This window comes from Diabrotica virgifera, chromosome 3 (genome assembly GCF_917563875.1).
Source record: "Diabrotica virgifera virgifera chromosome 3, PGI_DIABVI_V3a".
Classification (NCBI taxonomy): Eukaryota; Metazoa; Arthropoda; class Insecta; order Coleoptera; family Chrysomelidae; genus Diabrotica; species Diabrotica virgifera.
In genome coordinates, this window is record NC_065445.1 from 67,148,210 (window position 1) to 67,169,096 (window position 20,887).

Here is a 20,887-nt window from a genome sequence, read left to right on the forward strand (position 1 = left end):
AAAACGAAGTTATAAGCAACTTCCGGTATAACCGGAAATGGAAAATAGATGAAAATATTTTCATTTAATAGATCATCCTTCAAAACCCCTTTATTCCAATTTTCATGATTCTGTTACCTTTAGTTCTCGAGATATTTCTAATAGGCCAGTTATCTGCCTCACCCTATATACCGAGACACCGAATGTGTAATTCGGCTGTTACTGAAAACAACATGAGACACAACATTTATGTCTCACAGCAGCCATCGTGTTATTAATTTAATAATGGAAAAGTATGCAATCTTGCCTTTTGCAATAAACAGGGCGTTTCCTTCATAATGGGAAATATTTTAACTGTAGATTGCTGGGCTCAAAATACTTTGTGTCACATTGGAACTACTAAAATTGATTATTTATAAGAAGAAATCGAAAATATTATAACTAATAACTGATTCGGCAACAGAGAGAAACAGTCACTGTCATTTTGACAAACCTGCGTCGGTTTTATAAGTGTAATAGCACACATATTACAAGTGTAATAGCACACATATTACAAGTGTAATATGTTTAGAGATGCAGAGATAATCATTACCCTCTTACCTTTTTTCGGGTTCTATATTCGAATGTACTCGAAATAAGTACCCACGAAATTCGGGTAATTGTACTTTGAGTATTGTACTCGTGAGTACTTTTTTTTGAGCAATGTACTCGGTACTCTGAACTGGTTCCTCAAATATGAAAAGTACCCGGTACTCTGTACCCGAGTACAATTTATCAGTACCCGGCCCAGCTGTGTGTACCCAGTACTTTAAAACCATATCCTGGTCATACTTGTCAGGAAGGGTGTTTTTGGATCATTCATATTTCGGATTTCTCATTACGTGGGCAAACTATTCAAATTTTTTTTATGGTTCAGGAATCAGAAAAATAAAATCAAATTTATTAACTTAAACACTATATTACAAAAAAAAAATAGAAGTATTTGTAGCACTGTAAAATAGTTCAATCCTAAATCATCACTTAATAAGCTGTTTATAAAAATATTAATACACTATTTAGAGCAGTCAATGAGGGTATTTGGCTCCGAATTCCATCCTACTACATAAATTTACTTAATATTTTCACAAACAAAGTCTACCCTATATACTATGGCGCTTTTTATCTTGGGGAACGGTTCCCACCCCTTCAAGGGGGTGGAAACTTTTTGGTCAAAATAACCACGGAAGTGGCTAGAGAACCTAATTCTAAGCAAAAACTGTTCTAATTTTTTTCTCGATACTTTTTGAGTTATTCGTGGTTGAAAATTGGCCATTTTCATTGAAAAATGACACCTTTTCGGGCAGTTTTTTGGAAATACCTTAAAAACTATGCATCTAACTAAAAACACTATATAAAACATTTTTGTAGCGTACAAAAAACAAAGAGATTCGTTCCTTCATAGATCTTCTAGTTATAATACAAAAGAGATATGGCAGGTGAAAAAAGATTTTTTTGGTGCTTGTTCAAATCGGTGTATACTCCTCAGAGGCATCTTTCAGTGCGTCGCAGTTTTTCGATTTCTTTCTAATGCATTAAGTTGGAAGTAACAGAAAAAAAAGTACGTCCGCGATTAAAATCGTTTGTAAAATGTATTCTAGTTGTTGGAATAGATGGCGCTATAATCCAACAAAAAATTATTTATATATTATATATACGACTATAATCTGTACAATTTATAAGACTATACAAATCAAAGAACATACCTTTTTATAAATGAAATGAACATTATAGGGAACTTGCATAAAATTTTAAATTCCAAAAAAATGTTATAAATCACAACAGAACATAATTTAAAACATGTATCAAAGAAAAAAAGTTTTGTTTGTCTTTCGTTTGGCTCCTAAAGCCGATTAAAAATTCAAATTATACCAGCCAGCCCAAAAGGGGTCGTGACGTCATCGGGCTATATGTTTACATTCCGCAAAAAAAAAGTAAACACAAGTGTACTTCTTCTTCTTGTAGTTTCGTCACCTCTTAGGTACTTGGCCAGTCCTCGTATTTAGACTAACTGGAAGGGAATCCTCTTTTCAAAAGGTCTGGATTTTTCCATATAGTCGAGGAAATGAAACTGAAAAAATGGCAAAATCTCGCAATTTTTTCGTCCAGCATCGATTTGTACAAAAATTTGGGATTAGGCTCATTACACCCTCTAGTTCATTTTCTATATTGAGCCGTTGTACGCTTTTGGTTTTTTAAGGGTGAAAACTACCCCTAATTGTAAAAAACTATAAAATATCATTTAAAACTTTAATATTGTCAACATTTGGTACCTATTAGTTACATAATGATTGTTTTATGCTTTAAGATATACTATCATAATATTTCAACCCTTAAAACCACCCTTGTAGTAGCTATATATAAAAAATTTACTTATCCTAAAAGAATAATTTCGGCTTGCATCGATTTACATAAAAATTTGGAATTAGGATCATCTAACCCTGTACTTCATATTCTATATCATGCTTAAAGGCGTTGATTATTTTTAGGGGTGTCAACTACCCCTTATTATCAAAAATTATATAAAACATTGTAAACTTTAATATGGATAAAATTTGGTTTTGATTGGTTAAAATAATGATTGTTTTATACTTTAGGATATAATATCATAATATTTCAACCCTTAATAATATTACAGTTTTTATAAGTAATAAGTACATATTTTAATAGATCTATACAGAAAAAAAAAGTAGAATTAAAGAATTACAAAAACATTTATTTACACAAAAATACGAATTTACAAATATGTACAAATACAAATAGTTTTTTAGTCATCTTCCAGTATACGAACCGGTTCTGTGGTATTATACATACATTGAGAATTATCCATAAGCGGACTATCCGAATTTTTCGAGAAAAAAATTTGTTTTATAAACATAGCTCCTTCACTTTTGGCGATAAAAGGTTTTTTCAAAAATGACTTTGTAGAATTTTTAAAGAGTTATAAGACTGTGTAAACTAAATTCCGTAAGATTTCTTAGTTTTTAATTAGGGTGGGTTTAAAGGGCTCGAATAAGGGGGTGTTTGCTCGTAAATAGAGGTTTTAAACAGCTATATCTCGCTAAATGTTTACTGTAATGAAAATCTATGTACAATGTAATTTTAGTTATTAAAAAAGCTACAATTTAGTAGTTAATCATTTTTTTCGTATCTCCAGTTTTTTCCGAGATATTTTGAAGTAAAAGGTGAAGAATGGGAAATTCCAAAAAATTAAATTTTTTTAAACTCCAATTTTTCTAAAATTAGGCCTTTTAAATAGGTCAAACTTCTTGGGTGTATTGATAATATTAATATAAAAGGAATTACAGAAAGGTGAAGACCAATTTTTAATTAGGAGGGTAGTTAGGGGGTTGTTTTCACTGAGTTTTTCATAGAGAAAAGCAGGCACCGACCTTTTTTGATCATAAGTCGCTTAATTTTAAGGCTAAAAACTTTTTATTATTATTTTTTGAGAGGCCTAGCTGTATACTTGAAAAAAGATTATTTAAGTTTTCTTCGAAAAATGCAAAGTTTTTCCGTTATTTTACTTTGAATATTTCAAATTATGCATTTGACGAAAAAAGCTAACTTTTAACATGCCGTATCTCGGTTTGTATTGGTCTTAAAGATATTACAGAAAAAGAATTTGGTTTCAGTTACTAAAAGATACAATTCTGATATCTACAGTTTTTTTATTATATGCATATTTTTCGAGGTATTCTCAAAAAACCCTCTAAAAAAGTCGATTTTTTCATCGAAAAACTGTTACTTTCAAGCGCGAATAACTCGAAAAATATTAGTTTTATGTAAAAAACATTTTTTTCTTGAATTTTTACATCGATTTACATGGTAAAATGTAATAAAAAATTCCCACCCCCGAGATGGGGTGGCAACCACCTTTAAGGTTTTAGCGTACAGCGGCATGATATAGAAAATGATCCTTGGACTATTCCCTACCTTCTGTGAAAATTTCAAGTAAATCCATGCTGGACGAAAAAATTGCGAGCCAAAATGCTTCATTTTCTCGACTAATATTCCCTTCTTTAAATTCATTGTGATATGATTTTCAAATAACTAATTTTATTTTATATTTTAATTTGAAATATTACAAGTTTATACAATTTTAAATTAGACATTATAAACGCCAGTTGAAAATACAGTTATGTGACGTTACAAGTGTTTTTGATCGTTTGAACTAATCATAAAAAACTTGTACTTTTACAAAATGGTTCTATTTTCCATAGTAAATCTTCTTTCATTTCCTTCAAAAACTGTATCAAACTCCAATCTCGACAAACTGGTATATATTATTACAATCACATACGATAAATGCCATCAGAATTTAAATATTTTCCCTTTATTGCGCGACGATGAACTGGCCAAATACCCAAGTAGGTGGAGGCCAATAAACTAAAGAAGGAGAAGAAGAATATACCTAAATATATCCATAAGCATAACAATATATGGTTTGTTTTTAAACCAGGAGGAGTAATTCAAATTTACCGCGTCGTAATGCTTGTTTGTAATTGGTCCAACCCCAGGCAAGTTTACACCACTGTTTGTAATTTTGACACTTATGGCATTTTATAGGTTAATTAAGTTCAATTAACTGGTTAGTATTGTCACCGAACAACGGTGTTAGTATTGTTGTTCGGTGGTATTGTCCTTTTCATGATCATTTTTCAGTGCGTAACAAATGATAGGAAAAAGGGTAAGTCCGTGATAATACACATTTATTCTAACATGACATTTTAGTTAAATCTGACAGTTGTCACATTTTATTTTCAATTTGGAATAAAAACAAATCAAATGTGTTTCTTGCATTTATAAAATGGTATTTTCTTTGATTTGTATAGTCTTATAAATTATACAGATTATATTTGTAATATTATTATCTAATTAAAAAAATATATATTTTTTTATTATGGCGCCATCTATCGACAACTAGAATAACTAGAATAAATGTTATAAATGTCACCGACGAAATGTAATCACCGACGTGCCTTTTTTTCTGTTACATACAATTTAATGCGTTAGAAAGAAATCGAAAAACTGTGACGCACTGAAAGATGATCATGAGAAAAAGAATATCAATTTTTTTGCAGCATATTTCGCTTAGTTTAAATGTAATCGACATTTAATATTACTCATTTTAAAGGTCTTTTCAAGCACTACAAAAGATATCTGAAGCATTATACACCTAAAGTCGACCGTTTCTCTGTTATTTTAAGTTGAATACACCGATTTGAGCATGCACAAAAAAAAACAAACTCTTTTCACCTACCATATCTCTTTTTGTATTATAGCCAGAAGATTTATAAAGGCACAAATCTCTTGTATTTTTGTATAAAAACTGAAAAAATATTGAGTTTTCAAAAAAAAAATTATAGAACAATTTTTACTTAGAATTAGGTTCACCAGCCACTTCCGTAGTTATTTTAACCAAACAATTTTGCACCTCCGAGAAAGGGTGGGAACCGTCACCAAAGGTAAAAGCGCCATAGTGTATAGGGTAGACTTTGAATTAGGGGATAAGTAGAGACTATTCCCAAAATTTCATTAAAATCCGTGCAGTAGGTTAGAATTCGGAGGTAATATCCTGTTACAATTATTCCATATTGCAGAAGATCGAGAAGCCTTCGCAATGGTGATCGCCAACGTCTGATAATTCTGATATGGTACGTGAAGAAGAAGATCCTGTTCTTGTTCTCATTGACTGGCGTAATTCTATATAAAATATATACACATGTAACTTATCTAATCACTGACATGCTATCCTTTTTGACATTCTTGCGATTCTTCCTCCGTCAGATCGATACTGACACAAGATTCCTCAAAACCATCAATTTCGTTTTTCAGTTCCTCTTCCTTAGGCTCAACTTCTTTATTTGGTGGGATCTCTTTTATCGTCTCTGCTGATTCTATTTCGATTGGTGGAGGGGATTCTGGATCCGAATCCCAATCGTTTTTAATATCTTTTTCTATTTTCAGTCTCTCTTCTTTATGCTCAACTTCTTTATTTGGTGGGATCTCTTTTATCGTCTCTGCTATTTCGATGGGTTGAGGGGATTCTGGATCCGAATCCCAATCATTTTCAATAGCTTCTTTAGTAATATTCACACCAGTTTTCTTTTTAACCTCAGATTTCAGAGAATTTTGTTCCTCCATCTTAATTAGATCGATGGCTGTATCATTTACGATATCCATTTGATGTTCGTTGTCCGCTGTTTGGACGCTATTAGCTTTCTCTTCTAAGTTCTGTATGTGTTTACTAAGAACGTGACATTCAATTTGGATAAGTTGAGTAAAGGAATCATTGCAAATATTACAGCTGAATTGTTTCGTGTCACTGTTTTCGTCGTCTTTCTTTAACTCTTCTTCATTTTTGTATTTCTTACAACACTCGCTGCATCTAAAATTTAAGAAGACACTATTAAAATTAATCATAACAATATGTACAATACAGATGTAGGACAGACCGGGGTTGGTTGTTACAGGGGCAGGTTGTTACAGACGCTTTTATTAGTTACGAATAGTCGTTGACTCCATAACAAGTCTGAAGAATTTCGCGCATGTCTGTTACCTATAATGTATCCAAACGACACAGCGCCAGTCCATCGTATAATCCCGTAGAGTGTGGTTATGTGTTTTCATGCCTCCGAATAAAATTTAATGTGCCGAAGTAAGTATTAATGTCTTTGGTAATGCATCAACCAGCCCCATAACGGGGTTGGTTGTTACGTTTGTCGTCAGCATATATTTTACACTTTTTGTCTAACTCAATAGTGTTTAAGTTTTATTTCAGTTCTTTAATAAGTAAAAGAAGTGTTAAACTTTTGTTTGATTTATTTAAAATACATTTCTTAAAAATAGTTTTTGTTATATTATTCTTTTAGCCAAATCTGTAACAACCAACCCCGGTCTCCCCTACTGATATAGTTCTTCCACTCTTATACAGAGTGTCCCAGACTAATTTATACAGGTTATATCTCTTAAACGAATAGAGATTTTCGATTGGGACAAAAACTGACCTATTCCATTTGTAATACTCTTTAATATGGCGTAGAGAAAATCATCCCCTAAATATTCATCCCTTAGTTACAACCAATAACGTTAATTTTTTAATAGCACCTTGTACATGTTTTTTATATTTTTAGGTGTAGTCTTCTATCGTCTATTCAACAGATTTTTTAAAAATAAAATCGGTTCGTAAATAATCCAGAAAATATCAGTTTATTTTTTTAATTATGTGTCTATATTTCTTAAATTAATGGAGATTTTCAAATGGAACAAAAACTGATCTATTCCATTTGTAATACCGTTGATTGATGTATTGGGGGTACATACCCCCATTTATAATATACACATATACACATATATACATATATAATACCCATATTAATATTTCAATCAACGGTAATACACTGTAATATGGCGTAGAAAAAAATCATCCCCTAAATATTCATCCCTTAGTTACAACCCCCAACTTAAATATTTTATAGCACCCTGTAACTGATAGTCCATTCTTTCACGGTTTTTGCTCTAAATTTTAAACAACCTCTTGGATTGACATGAAATTTGGCATACGCATAGCTTACATGTCATAGAAAAAAGGTGATATTGTGCCGATGTGTGCTTTTGCCCTAGGGGTGACTTTCACCCTCTCTTGGGGGTGAAAAAATATATGTCCAAAACAAGTCCAGAAATGGGTAAACTGACTAATTTTAAGTAACTTTTGTTCTATAGGGCTTTTTCGCCAAGTCAACACTTTTCGAGTTATTTGCGAGTGAATATGTTCATTTTTCAACAAAATAACCACATTTTTAGACGGTTTTTCGCAAATAACTCAAAAAGTAAGTATTTTGTCGAAAAAAATGATCTTAGCAAAAATATAGCATATAAAAAAGTAAAAAAATTGGTGTACGCGTTAGGTCTCTGGATCTCGTAGAACCAGAGTTATAGCCAATGAAAAATAGATTCATATTCACCAAATTTCAAATAGAATATTTCGACGTGAAATATCCAAAAAATTAAGAACTTTTTGGGGAAAACCCATTATAACTTTCTTAAAGTGTTTAAAAAAGCTTTATTTGTGTTTTTACAAAAAGTTTCTAGCATTAAATTTAAGCAAGTTACGCTCAAAATAAAGTTGGTCCCTTTTGTTTTTGCAAAAAAAAAATCGGGAAGACCACCCCCTAATTAGCAACTTAAATGAAATTAATCGTTGCCGCTCCACAAATTATTTTACTTATATTGTGTTTATATGATCTGTAAGTTTCATCGATTCAAAGTGCTTATTTTTGAAAAAATTTGGTTTCAAAGTAAAATTTTTAAAAATTTAAATTTTGAAAAACATGATTTTTTTCAAAATAACTTAAAAATTGTTAGAGATACCAAAAATCTCGAAAAACAAAAAAAGTCAGATTTGCTTTTCTGAATATAATGTATTTTTTTGTTTTTCTGTTAGACAAAAATTGATCAAGATTTGGTGTTTCTAAATTTGCATACATTCGTGATCAGTGACTCGTTCAACCCCTTTTAACTACAGCCCTTTCAATAATAAGGACTTTGAACCGATGAAACTTACAGATCATATAAACAATATATGCACGAGTCAAGAAACTTGTGAAGTCGTTACGATTAAGTTCATTTAAGATACTAATTAGGGGGTGATTTTCTCGATTTTTTTACCAAAGCCAAAAGGGACTAACTTTGATGCTAGAAATTTTTTTTTATAAAACAAAAATGAAGCTTTTTTTAAACACTTTAAACAAGTTGTAATGAGTTTTCCCCGAAATGTGCTTCATTTTTGGTTATTTCACGTTAAAGTATTCCATTTGGAATTTGACGAATATGAACCTATTTTTCATTAGCTATAACTCTGCTTCTACTAAATAAAAAGACGTGATATATACACCATTTTTTAAAATTTTATATAGGCTATATTTCTGCTAAGAATGCTTTTTCGACAAAATACTTACTATTTGAGTTATTTGCGAAAAACCGTATAAAAGCATGGTTATTTTGTTGAAAAAATGAACATATTCACTGCCAAATAACTCGAAAAGTATTGACTTAGTGAAAAAACTCTATAGAACAAAAGTTACTTAAAATTAGCCAGTATATCCATTTCCTGACTTTCTTTGGACGAATATTTTTTAAACCCAAAGAGGGGGTGAAAACCACCCCCAGGGCAAAAGCACATATCGGCACAATATCACTTTTTTTCTTTGACTTGTTAGCTGTGTGTATGCCAAATTTCATGTCAATCCAAGCGGTTCTTTAAAATTTAGAGGTTTTGCAATATTTTACCGTTAAAGAATGGACTATGAGGGATGAATATTTAGGGGATGAATTTTTTCTACGCCATATTAAAGTGTATTTATTACAAATGGAATAGATCAGTTTTTGTCCCATTCGTAGATCTCTATTAGTTTAAAAAATATAGCCTGGATAAATTGTCTGGGATACATAATTAACAAAAACAAACTGATATTTTCTTGATTATTTACGAACCAATTTTATTTTAAAAAAATCTTTTTAATAGACGATATGAGACTACATCCAAAACTATAAAAAAATGTACAGGGTGCTATTAAAAAAATTAAAATTAGGTGTTATAACTAAGGGATGAATATGTATGGGATAATTTTCTCTAAGCCATATTTAAGTTTATTACAAATGGAATAGATCAGTTTTTGTTTCATTCGATCTCTATTCGTTTTAGATTAGATCTCTATTCGTTTAAGAGATATAGCCTGGATAAATTAGTCTGGGACACTCTGTATAAGCCCATGCCCATGCATGAAATTATTCATGGGCTTTACTAGGTCTCTTTTTTACTCACAGAAACTAGTATAGCAAAATTAAGCCGCTTATCCATAGAAATCACAGTAAGTTAAACAAAGATAAACGATGTCTTTGATACCGTGTTTACTATGAATTTTGACGTTTATAATTTTAGTGGGGCTGGCGTAGCTCAGCGGTAGGATGTCTGACTCGCATGGTGGTAGGCCGGGGTTCGAGACCCAGCGCCGGCGAGACATTTTTAAAAATAAAAAAAAACAAACGGTAAATCCTTTATAAAAGGTATATATTTAAAATCCCTAAAAAGGGCTACATCACAATCACATAACTAGTTTTCGACTGTTTTACCAGTCATCATAGAAGAACAGGACAAAAAGGGACAGGACAAAATACATAAAGGAACTCTTTGATGATACTAGATCCGAACAACCTCCATCCTACATATGTGATGACCACTTACCAATCACATCAGATGAAGTGGAAAGAGCAATATCACAACTAAAAGATGGCAAAGCTCCTGGACCTGACAATGCATATGCTGAACTCATAAAACTATTTAACACCGACGGTACTCAACGCCTAACCAAAATCTTTAACGACATATATTTAAGCGGAGTAATACCAAAAACATGGTTGAAGTCGACGTTTGTTGCTTTACCAAAAAAAACAAAGTCCGTATCCTGCAGTGATTTCCGAACCATCAGCTTAGTGAGCCATATTTTAAAACTATTTCTAAAAATTATACACCAAGGAATATATAGACTGTGCGAAGAAAAAATCAGCCGAACACAGTTTGGTTTTCGAAATGCAGTGGGTACAAGAGAGGCTCTATTTAGTATACAAGTGCTATTTCAACGATGTAGAGACGTAAATTGCGATATTTATGCATGTTTCATTGATTACCATAAAGCATTCCATACAGTAAAGCACGACAAGCTGATGAAGATATTAACCAATATTGGAATTAACACCTGTGATTTAAGGATTATCAGCAATCTGTACTGGAATCAAACATCCGCTATCCGGACAGAGGCAGGAGAATCCGACGATATCAAAATCAAACGTGGGGTCCGTCAGGGATGTATACTATCCCCCTGCTGTTTAACATCTACTCTGAGGAAATCTTTCAAGAAGCAGTGGATGATGTTGAAGCCGGAATTCGAATTAACGGAGAATGTATCAATAACATAAGATACGCAGACGACACTGTGGTATTCGCTGACAGTTCTGAAGCACTACAGGAGTTAATGAACAGAATCGCGGAGGTCAGTCAGAGATACGGACTTTCACTAATCACTAAGAAAACAAAATGTATGATTATCTCTAAGAACAAACAGCAATTTGGACGACTCAGTGTAAATGGTCAACAAATAGAAAGAGTAAAGACATATACCTACCTTGGTACGAACGTCAATGAAAATTGGGACCATTCTATAGAAATCAAATGTAGGATGGAGAAAGCAAGATCTGCATTTCAAAAAATGGCAAAAAATGAGTGTTGTACGGAGTTGAGTCGTGGACTCTCACAGACGCCACCTGCAAGAAAATTGAGACTTTTGAGATGTGGCTTTATCGTCGACTCCTGAAGATATCTTATACCGACCACATTACTAATGAGGGTGTTTTGCTGAGAATGCAAAAAGAAAAAGAGCTGTTAATCAAAATAAAAACAGCCAAAATCGAATACCTCGGTCACATCGTGAGGAACAGTGAAAGATATGGACTGCTGCAACTGGTCTTACAGGGAAAAGTAGAGGGAAAGCGAGGACCAGGAAGGCGAAGGATTTCGTGGCTGAAAAATCTACGTACGTGGTTCAACACGACCACTACAAATCTTTTCAGAGCAGCAGTGTGCAAAATACAGATTGCCATGATGGTCGCCAACATCCGAAACGGATAGGCACTACAAGAAGAAGACTAGTCATCATCAGTGCTTACGTGAAGTTTACATGCTAACCACCAAGATATAGTTTAACAAAAATATGTGGGTCAAAGCCCTATATAAGTGGTCCGTTAAGGAAACATCGGTTGAAAATGCCAACTAAAGCATGGATGTTTAAAGTATTTTAATATTATGCCCCATGTAACATCTGAGCTGTGGTTTGACTTGATTACATGGTGAAAGTCTGACAAACAAGATATCAGAGACATACTATATTGTTTATCCTTGTTTAACTCATAGATATATAATACTCTAGATTGCGCCTTACGATCTTAAAATGGGTGACGGTTGCGACAGAGATAAATGAGCCTATTTGGTCGGTAGTCTCGTTCTAATTCAAGGGGAGTATCGACGACGTCACTATCCTACTCTGTCGTCGAGTATTTTAGATGGTTTGACAGTTCGAGCGGATGGCGATGAGAACTGGTCGTTTGTCTTCGGACGTGGATAATCCTGGTTCGAATCCCATACCAATATTGACTTTTTTTATTTTTTATTTAATCAATATTGCGTTTATTAGATATTATTACATCTCTAAAGTAAATCTATGCAAAGAAATATATAAAAAATAAGAAAAACTAAGTAGGTACCTATAGATTTTTAAAAATATAAAAGCCAATGTTATTTTTTTAATAAGTTAATTGTAGAATAGTATAAAGTAATTGTTAAAAATATTCGTACAAAATTGCCAATAATTAATATCAACATAATGTACCATCGATTTATTAATTGAATCGGTCATTTCAAAAACAACATGAGTCACATATTCCTAATTTTACAGAAGAGCAAAGAAAACTAACTATATAGTCGAAAGATGGATGAAATGGATGACATCAAAATTCAGAGTTATATTGTAGTTTTGTTCCTAATGTTTTTACTGGACTGGGGCCTGATTCTAATTCATTTCGACAGTCGCAATTTCATTTCGACACCGCCATGACAGCAACTGGGGATATTAACCTTATCATGTTGAGACTGCTCAGAATTTGGGTTGGCGCTTCGGTTTCTTGGATTTTGTTGATAGTCTGGGAAAATTATCGAAATAATACCATTTTTGGGAAAAATTATTTACCAGCTATTTTATTGCTAAAATCGAATCTTAAGATTGCATATATTAGTAATATGGGGTATGACAAGTCCGCAGAAAGTGTGTTATTTTATTTATAAACAAATTAGCACTCCTAAATCTTCTTTTTTTTTTTCAATTAGTGGTCTGTAACTCCTATAATTTTTCCTTTGAGCCAAAAACACTCAAATAAAAATTCACCGTAATTTAGTTCTGCACAAAGTTATTTTTTTTCCGATTTCCTTCAACAAAAATTTTACTCAGAAAATCCGAGTTTTCCCAAAAAATCTGCCATTTTCAATTAAAATTTTAGGGAAGTACCTAATTATTTATCAATAATTAAATAATTGAAGACATGAAAGATTTATGATAGTAGATTATACAGAGGGGCTAAATTATGGAATAAATTAATTTCTTTAAAACGGACGATTTTGGAGCAAAATCCCGAAAGAGGTCGATTTTTATTTTTAAATTACAATTTTTTGGCATATATTTCATACTAGTGACGTCATCCATCTGAGCGTGATGACGTAATCGATAATTTTGTTAATGGGAATAGGGGTCGTGTGGTAGGTCATTTGAAAGGGCGTTTAATTCTCTATTCAGTAATATAAACATTAATATCATTAGGTATTTATACAGGGTTGCCAAAAAAAAAATTTGAATTAAATTAATTGGCGCAAAAAGAAGAATGTATGTAATTTATTTAACTCAAAATACATTGTACTGCTGTCAGAAAATAGAAAAAAAGGTTTATTTCACAAATAAACATTTCTTTTCGCTTAAATTAAATCACAAACAGCCTCCCTCCTACCTATTGGCAGTTTGAACTTTTAATTTAAGCTAAAAGCAATGTTTATTTGCAAAATAAACATTTTTTTCTATTTTCTGACAGCAATAGAATGTATTTTGAGTTACATAAATTACATGCATTCTTCTTCTTGCGTCAATTAATTTAATTCAAAATTTTTTTTGGCCTCCCTGTATAAATATTGATATTAATGTTTATAATACTGAATAGAGAATTGAACGCCTTTGTAAATGAGCTACAACACGAACCCATATTCCTATTTAAAAAAATAATTACGTCATCACGCTCGGATGGATGACGTCACTAGTTTGAAATATATGCCAAGAAATTTAATTTAAAAATAAAAATCGACCTGTTTCGGGATTTTTCTCTAAAATCGTCCATTTTAGAGAAAATGAATTTATTCCATAATTTAGCCCCTCTCTGTATATCAGGAGACCGGCGACAATCTAACCAATAGTTTAGCAATAATTAAAATGTTAATTAAAAAATTTCGGTCGAAATAATAACCAGAAAGATTATGATACACCAGAATAACTATGATTTTCATATAAAAAAGCACTATACCTATTCAACGTACCTTACAGGATTGAAATTGGACCATTTGAGCGGTCTCAGGAATGTTATAAAGAAACAATTTTTTGGCTTATAAACAAATAGAACCCCTCAGAAAATATTAGATTAAATTAAATTAAGTTAACGCTGTTCAAAAGAGCACGGCTTCTGTGTCCTTTTCGAAGAAAAACAAATTGAATTGCGAGGAGTGATTCCAGGTATAACCGGTCAAATTTGACCGGCATTTGCGACAGAGTTATAAACAACAGGATTTTAATCTTTGAACCATTAGATATCTTTTAATTCCGGTCCTCTTTGTACATACAAATTTTCATATCTTCAAGACACTCATAACAAAAAAGATTTATGTCACTGTCACCAAATTATTTAATTATTGATAAATAATTACTTCCCTCAAATTTTAGTTGAAAATTAAAGATTTTGTTTGGAAAACCCGAATTTTCCGAAGAAAATTTCCGTCGAAGGAAATTGGAATAAATTATCAATGTGCAGAATTAAATTACTGTCAATTTTTATGTGAGTGTTTTGGTTTAAAGTTAAAATTTTCGGAGTTATAGAGCAATAATAAAAAAAAAGATTTCGGAGCGCTAATTTGTTTATAAACAAAATAGCACACTTTCTGTGGACTTTGCACAGCTATATTACTAATATAGGAAATCTTAAGATTTGATTTCAGCATGTCCAGCAATAAAATAGCTGGTAATTAATTTTCCTTTTTTTTACTAATTTTCCCAGATTATTACCTCACATCTTTCATTGAGTTGATGATTCATGTTGTGGACATTCTCAATTATTATATTTCTAATTTAATACTATTCTATCTAATTCCTCAAAACAAGCAAATTTCAATTAAACCCAGCTATATTATAATACCTTTTGATTTAGTTTTCCTTGCAAGAAATAAACAAAACACATCTAAACTAAACCTAACCTCGCTTTTGGCCATTCATTCATCTCCGTGTCAAATAATTTCGACAGTCGCCATATTGAAAGCGACTTGTTTTTGGTCGAAATTTGATTTAGAATCAGGGCCCTGGTGTCGTTTTTGCACACAACGTTTATCTTAAAGGAGTCTATTCCTCTCAAAAAGTTAGTTTCTGAAAATTGTGGACTTTGCTGTTTTTGAAATGACCGATTCAATTATAAGTAATTAGACATTATTTTTATTTATGAAACTATTGTTACAATTTTGAAAAAAGTAGAAGCAAAACAAACATTCACATCATTCGAATAAGGACGAATTTATATTAATAATGAATGACTTTTATTTTACTATGCAGTTCACAAATTATGTATTCCAATATTAACTTACTATACATACATTTATTATCTGCTAGATTTACTTAGGTCCATTTTTCAGATGTAAAAATATCTAATAAACGCAAATATTGATTAAATAAAAATAAAAAAAGTAAAGTTGGTATGGGATTCGAACCACGATTATCCACGTCCGAAGACCAAAGACCATTTCCCGTCACCACCCGCTACAACTGTCAACAAATATTACTCGATAAAGTGGGATATTCACGTCGTCGATATTCCCCTTAAATTAAAAAGAGACTACCGACCAAATAGGCTCATTTATCTCTGTCGCAACCGTCACCCATTTTAAGATCGCAGGGCGCAATCTAGAGTATTATATATCTATGGTTTAACTTATTGTGATTGCTATGGACAAGCGGCTTAATTTTGCGATATTGGTTTCTGTGATTTAAAAAGAGACCTAGTATAAAAAGTGATTTGTGAATAATGTCATGCATGGGAAAAGTTAGAGTTGACGTACTATAACCGCCAGTTGTTATTGAGGTTATGGGTTTCGAAGTACTTGCATATGGTGTTTTACGTAACAACGCTTTGGTAACAACGAAAGTATATTGTTTGGTCCAACTTAAATAGGATATTTTAGGATAGCATAGTCAAAAAATAGGAATAACTTTAACAAAAACAGAATGATCTCAGGACAACGTGTTGGATCTGATATTGATAGAGATGTGGGAAGTTAAAAAATAAGTAAAACAAAGTAAAAGAAGTAAAACTACCATTAAGCAAATAGTAGTAAACAATGGGTACAACGAACAAACAATTAAGAAAATTTTAAACCAAAAATGCATAAGAAAGTCCTGAAATGAGTCTTCCCAACAACACAGAAAAAACCCAGTACTTTCTGCTCTATCACATATAAAGGCAAGATATCAACAAAACTAGCAAAAAACATAAGAAAGAAAGGAATAACACCAGCTTTCAGAACAAACTACAACGTAGGCAAATAGAGGGTGTAACAAAAACACAGGTCATAAATTTAATCACATATTCTGGGACCAAAAATAGTTCGATTGAACCTAACTTACCTTAGTACAAATGTGCACATAAAAAAAGTTACAGCCCTTTGAAGTTACAAAATGAAAATTGATTTTTTCCAATATATCGAAAACTACTAGAGATTTTTTATTGAAAATAAACATGTGGCATTCTTATGGCAGTAGCATCTTAAGAAAAAATTACAGTGAAATTTGGACACCCCATAAAAATTTTATGGGGGTTTTATTCCTTTAAGCCCCCCAAACTTTTGTGTACGTTCCAATTAAATTATTATTGTAGTACCAATAGTTAAACACAATATTTCTAAGACTTTTTTGCCTCTTAGTACTTTTTCGAAAAGTCAGTTTTTATCGAGATATTTTGAATAATTGTCAAATCCACCACATATTTGTATATGGTTAAGTACGATTATGGAGACTTGGTAATAATATGAAAATTTATTTATGATTTACATTTTTAGGTATATTTTAAACCATATTAAAAAAGAAGCCACATCTTGATAAAAGGTGCTTTCTTGAAAAATACAGAGGCAAAAAAAGTTTTAAAAACACTGTGTTTAACTCATGGTACCGCAGTAATATTTTAATTGGAACATACACAAATATTTGGGGGGTTTAAAAGAAGAAAACCCCCATAAAATTTTTATGTTAACATATTAAAAAATAAGCCTCAATTCGATAAAAACTGCCTTATCGAAAAAATACTAAGAGGCAAAAAATTTTAAGAATATTGAATTTAACTAATGGTACCACAATAATAATTTAATTGAGACGTACACAAAAGTTTGTGAGGTTTAAAGGAACAAAACCCCCATAAAATTTTTATGGGGTGCACAAATTTCACTATAATTTTTCTTTAAGATCTTCCTGTAATAAGAATGCCACATGTCCATTTCCAATAAAAAATCTTCAATAGTTTTCGATATATTCGAAAAAATCGATTTTCATTTTGTAACTTTAAAGGGCTGTAACTTTTTTATGTGCATATTTGTACTAAGGTAAGTTAGGTTCATTCGAACTATTTTTGGTCCCAGAATATGTGATTTAATTTATGACCTGTATTTTTGTTACACCCTGTATATTACGAACAATAAGAACCAAAAGAAAAGCAATTACGGAGTGGTATATACAGACTGAGATGTGGTGATTGTACAAAAACTTACATCGGTCAAACTAGCAGTACCAGTGGCTGTTCTAGACCAAAAATTCGTTCCCAAATAACGTGCCTTTTTAACGAAGATTATAGTACAAAAGTCCTGTAAAAACTAGGGGGCAGCTGCCCCCCTGCCCCGGGCTAGAACCGCCACTGAGCAGTACCTTTGACAAACGCATACCAGGAAACAAAAGGGCATTCAATAAAAGAAAAACATAGGTATTCTACGTGAGATCATAATATAATCATTCTTTTAATGAACAGTATCAATTTCTTCATATTCAAAATAAAGGCCTTAAGTTATCTTTATTAGAATCTATGGAAATTAATAAATAAAAAAATACAGATATAATTCGGAATGACCAACTTGAGGCAAACAGCTTCCCACTCCTCAACCTATTCAGTTTGAGAGTTTAAAGTGTAGACGCATAGTGAAAACACATCACTTGAAAAAGGCACTCCTGTAGCGGTGCCGAAACACTGTAGCGACCAGAGACATGTTAACAATAGACCAGGCTAGGGATATGCCACTCAATGCATCGGGGTGTAACCCCAATATCAAGTACAGGGGTCTAGCTATCTTCGTCTGTCGTGCGAGTGTGAGCATATCTACCAAGAGGTGGGAGTAATGGAACGACACAGACACAGCGGCAGCGGCCATCATATGCTAGAGAGAGAAAGTTAAGCGCCGGTAGAGAGAGATAGATAGACCACCGACCCGAACTGATCCGCGTTACGCCATTTTTCGGATCTGGCCTAATATATGTGTTATTATATCTATGGTAGCGACATGTATTTATAATAAATTTTGTGTAAGTATTTTTTTTCTTCTTTTATGGCCTTTGGGAACTGCGCCCATTTAGCCAGCAACACTTCTTAAAATCAACGCCTAACCAAACCTACCATACACCAAGACCATTACGAATCCAATCGAACAATCAAGGATAGGGAAGGGGAAAAAAATTTCGCACCCCGGTCGTTCACGGTGACTAACCACAGACTAAGTAGGGATACGGGGTATTATTACCAGGGAGATAAGGCAAAAGTAGCAAAGCTAGACCTAATCTAAAGTTTAAATTTACAGAACTTAACATAATCTAGAATATTGATGTATTGGAATTAAGTTTAAATTTTTCTTTAACATCTAGTGATGGTATATAAAAGGCACAGCCCACACCATCACTTTGTTTTTATGTGGAAATATTGAAAACAAAAGTTTCAGTGTTTTATTGTTAGATAAAATTAATTTTTATCGGTTGAATCCATCAATAGGGAACTTGCACATTTTTTTATTACATAATAATGTTCAGTTTTGTATAAAAATGAGATTTCCAAAATTTCACGCTTCAAAAACTCATAATAACTTAGAAGTACAAATTTAAACTCTTCGGTATCTTAAAATAGGTCAAACGGCCCGAGACGTCACTCAGTTTAACTATATGGTTCTGTTTATGGTTATAATTAGGTATATTCTTCTTCTTCTTCTTTAGTTTATTGGCCTCCACCTATTTTGGTATACCTCGTCGCGAAATAAAGGAAAAATTTCTATTCTATTAACATTTCTATTCTAAATATTCTATTAACATTTATCGTATGCCATTGTAATAATATGTACCAGTTTGTTGACATTGGAGTTTGATATAGTTATTGAAGGAAAGGAAAGAAGGTTTACTTCGGAAAATAAAACCATTTTGTAAAAGTACAGTTTTTCTATGAATAGTTCAAACGATCAAAACACTTGTAACGTCAAATAAATGACATAACCTTTTGGAGAAGGAAGCTTGCCGAGTACTTATTAATTAGGTATATTTACTGGGAGATATAATTCTTATGCAACACTTCGTGACAACCATTTTATTAGACTGATAATAAATTATATTCTAATTCATTTAAAATGAGAACATCAATGTTAATAGGAGTTTTATTGTAATAAACTTCTAATTTACCTTTTGTACGAGCGGTCATCACTTTTCCATCTGCTATTTTAATGCCAACAGGCTCAATTTCAATAATATTACTCATAAATTGTTCATATTTATTGTTGCACATATTCTGTGATGCTCCAGAATCTATTATAAACGAAATTTGGCTGTCATCATTCTTGAGATTTTCAGCTGGTAGGGCTGTGATAAAACTTACTTCGTCTTCGGCTACATGTATATTATGTTTACCTTGTGTATCATTATTGGCTCTTCTGCCACGGGAATAGTTATTTCCTCGAAAAAATCTCCCTCGATTATTGTTACCTCTATAATTATTATTGTTTGTTCTGAAACAATTGGACACTAGATGGCCTTCAAGTCCACAAAATGAGCATCGGGGTTTTTTATTGTATTGCTTCGTATAAAAAGAGGATTCTTCACTTACTTGTACATCATTTATCAGCTTCAATTCTGCATCTAGTAATTTTGCTTTAACGAAATCAACAGTTAGTTTATCATTTGAAGTTTCCAAGACAGTAATAACAGTGTCAAACGTATCTGTAATTGTCAACAAAAGGTGACATACCTTGTCATCTTCTTCGATTGTAGTTCCAGTCGATTCAAGCTCTCGGCTTAAAGAATCGAATTCAACGAAAAATTTTTGTAAATCGATACCTTGTTTATATTTCAACGTTAACAACTTTTTCCGCACATATAAACGAGAAAGAATACTTTTTCTTTCAAACACTTTTTCTAAACTTTTTATCATTTCGAATGCTGAGTCACAGTCACGAATATATTCTAAATGTTCATCTGTAATGCATGTGACAATGATTGATCTTGCTGTTGCATCGTGCTTTTTATGTTGAGATTGCTCGTCTCTTGACAATTGTGTGAGTTGCGTTGCAGTTACTTCAGTGGTAATAAAATCTTTAACACCTTTGGCATCTAGAAGATTGCCTAATCTAAATTTCCATGACGAAAAGTTCGTAGATGTTAATTGCGGATACAAACTCACGGTTGAATTCGCGCCATTTAAGCTTTGGACTGCCATTATTTTTGCGGTCACTCACAACACTGCCGGTCGGTATAAACAGCAACACTAAAAAACTTTACTTCTTATTGAATGTACTCTTGGCATGTAAAACTGGAGTCCACAACCTTTTGGAGAAGGAAGCTTGCCGAGTACTTATTAATTAGGTATATTTACTGGGAGATATAATTCATATGCAACACTTCGTGACAACCATTTTATTAGACTACTTCTACTGTCAATATTACCAACCTGATTTACATGT

General features: G+C 32.3%; 1 protein-coding gene across 1 annotated transcript in view; it reads right to left on the bottom strand.

The window, feature by feature from the left end:
- Positions 1-917: 917 nt before the first annotated feature.
- LOC126881874 (zinc finger protein 184-like) overlaps positions 918-20,887 on the bottom strand; it is a 102,927-nt gene continuing 82,957 nt past the window's right edge. The window contains exon 11 of the mRNA XM_050646523.1: positions 918-6,406. Coding sequence (XP_050502480.1) covers positions 5,767-6,406 — 640 coding nt within the window. The 3' untranslated portion in view covers positions 918-5,766. The remainder of the gene's footprint in view (positions 6,407-20,887) is intronic.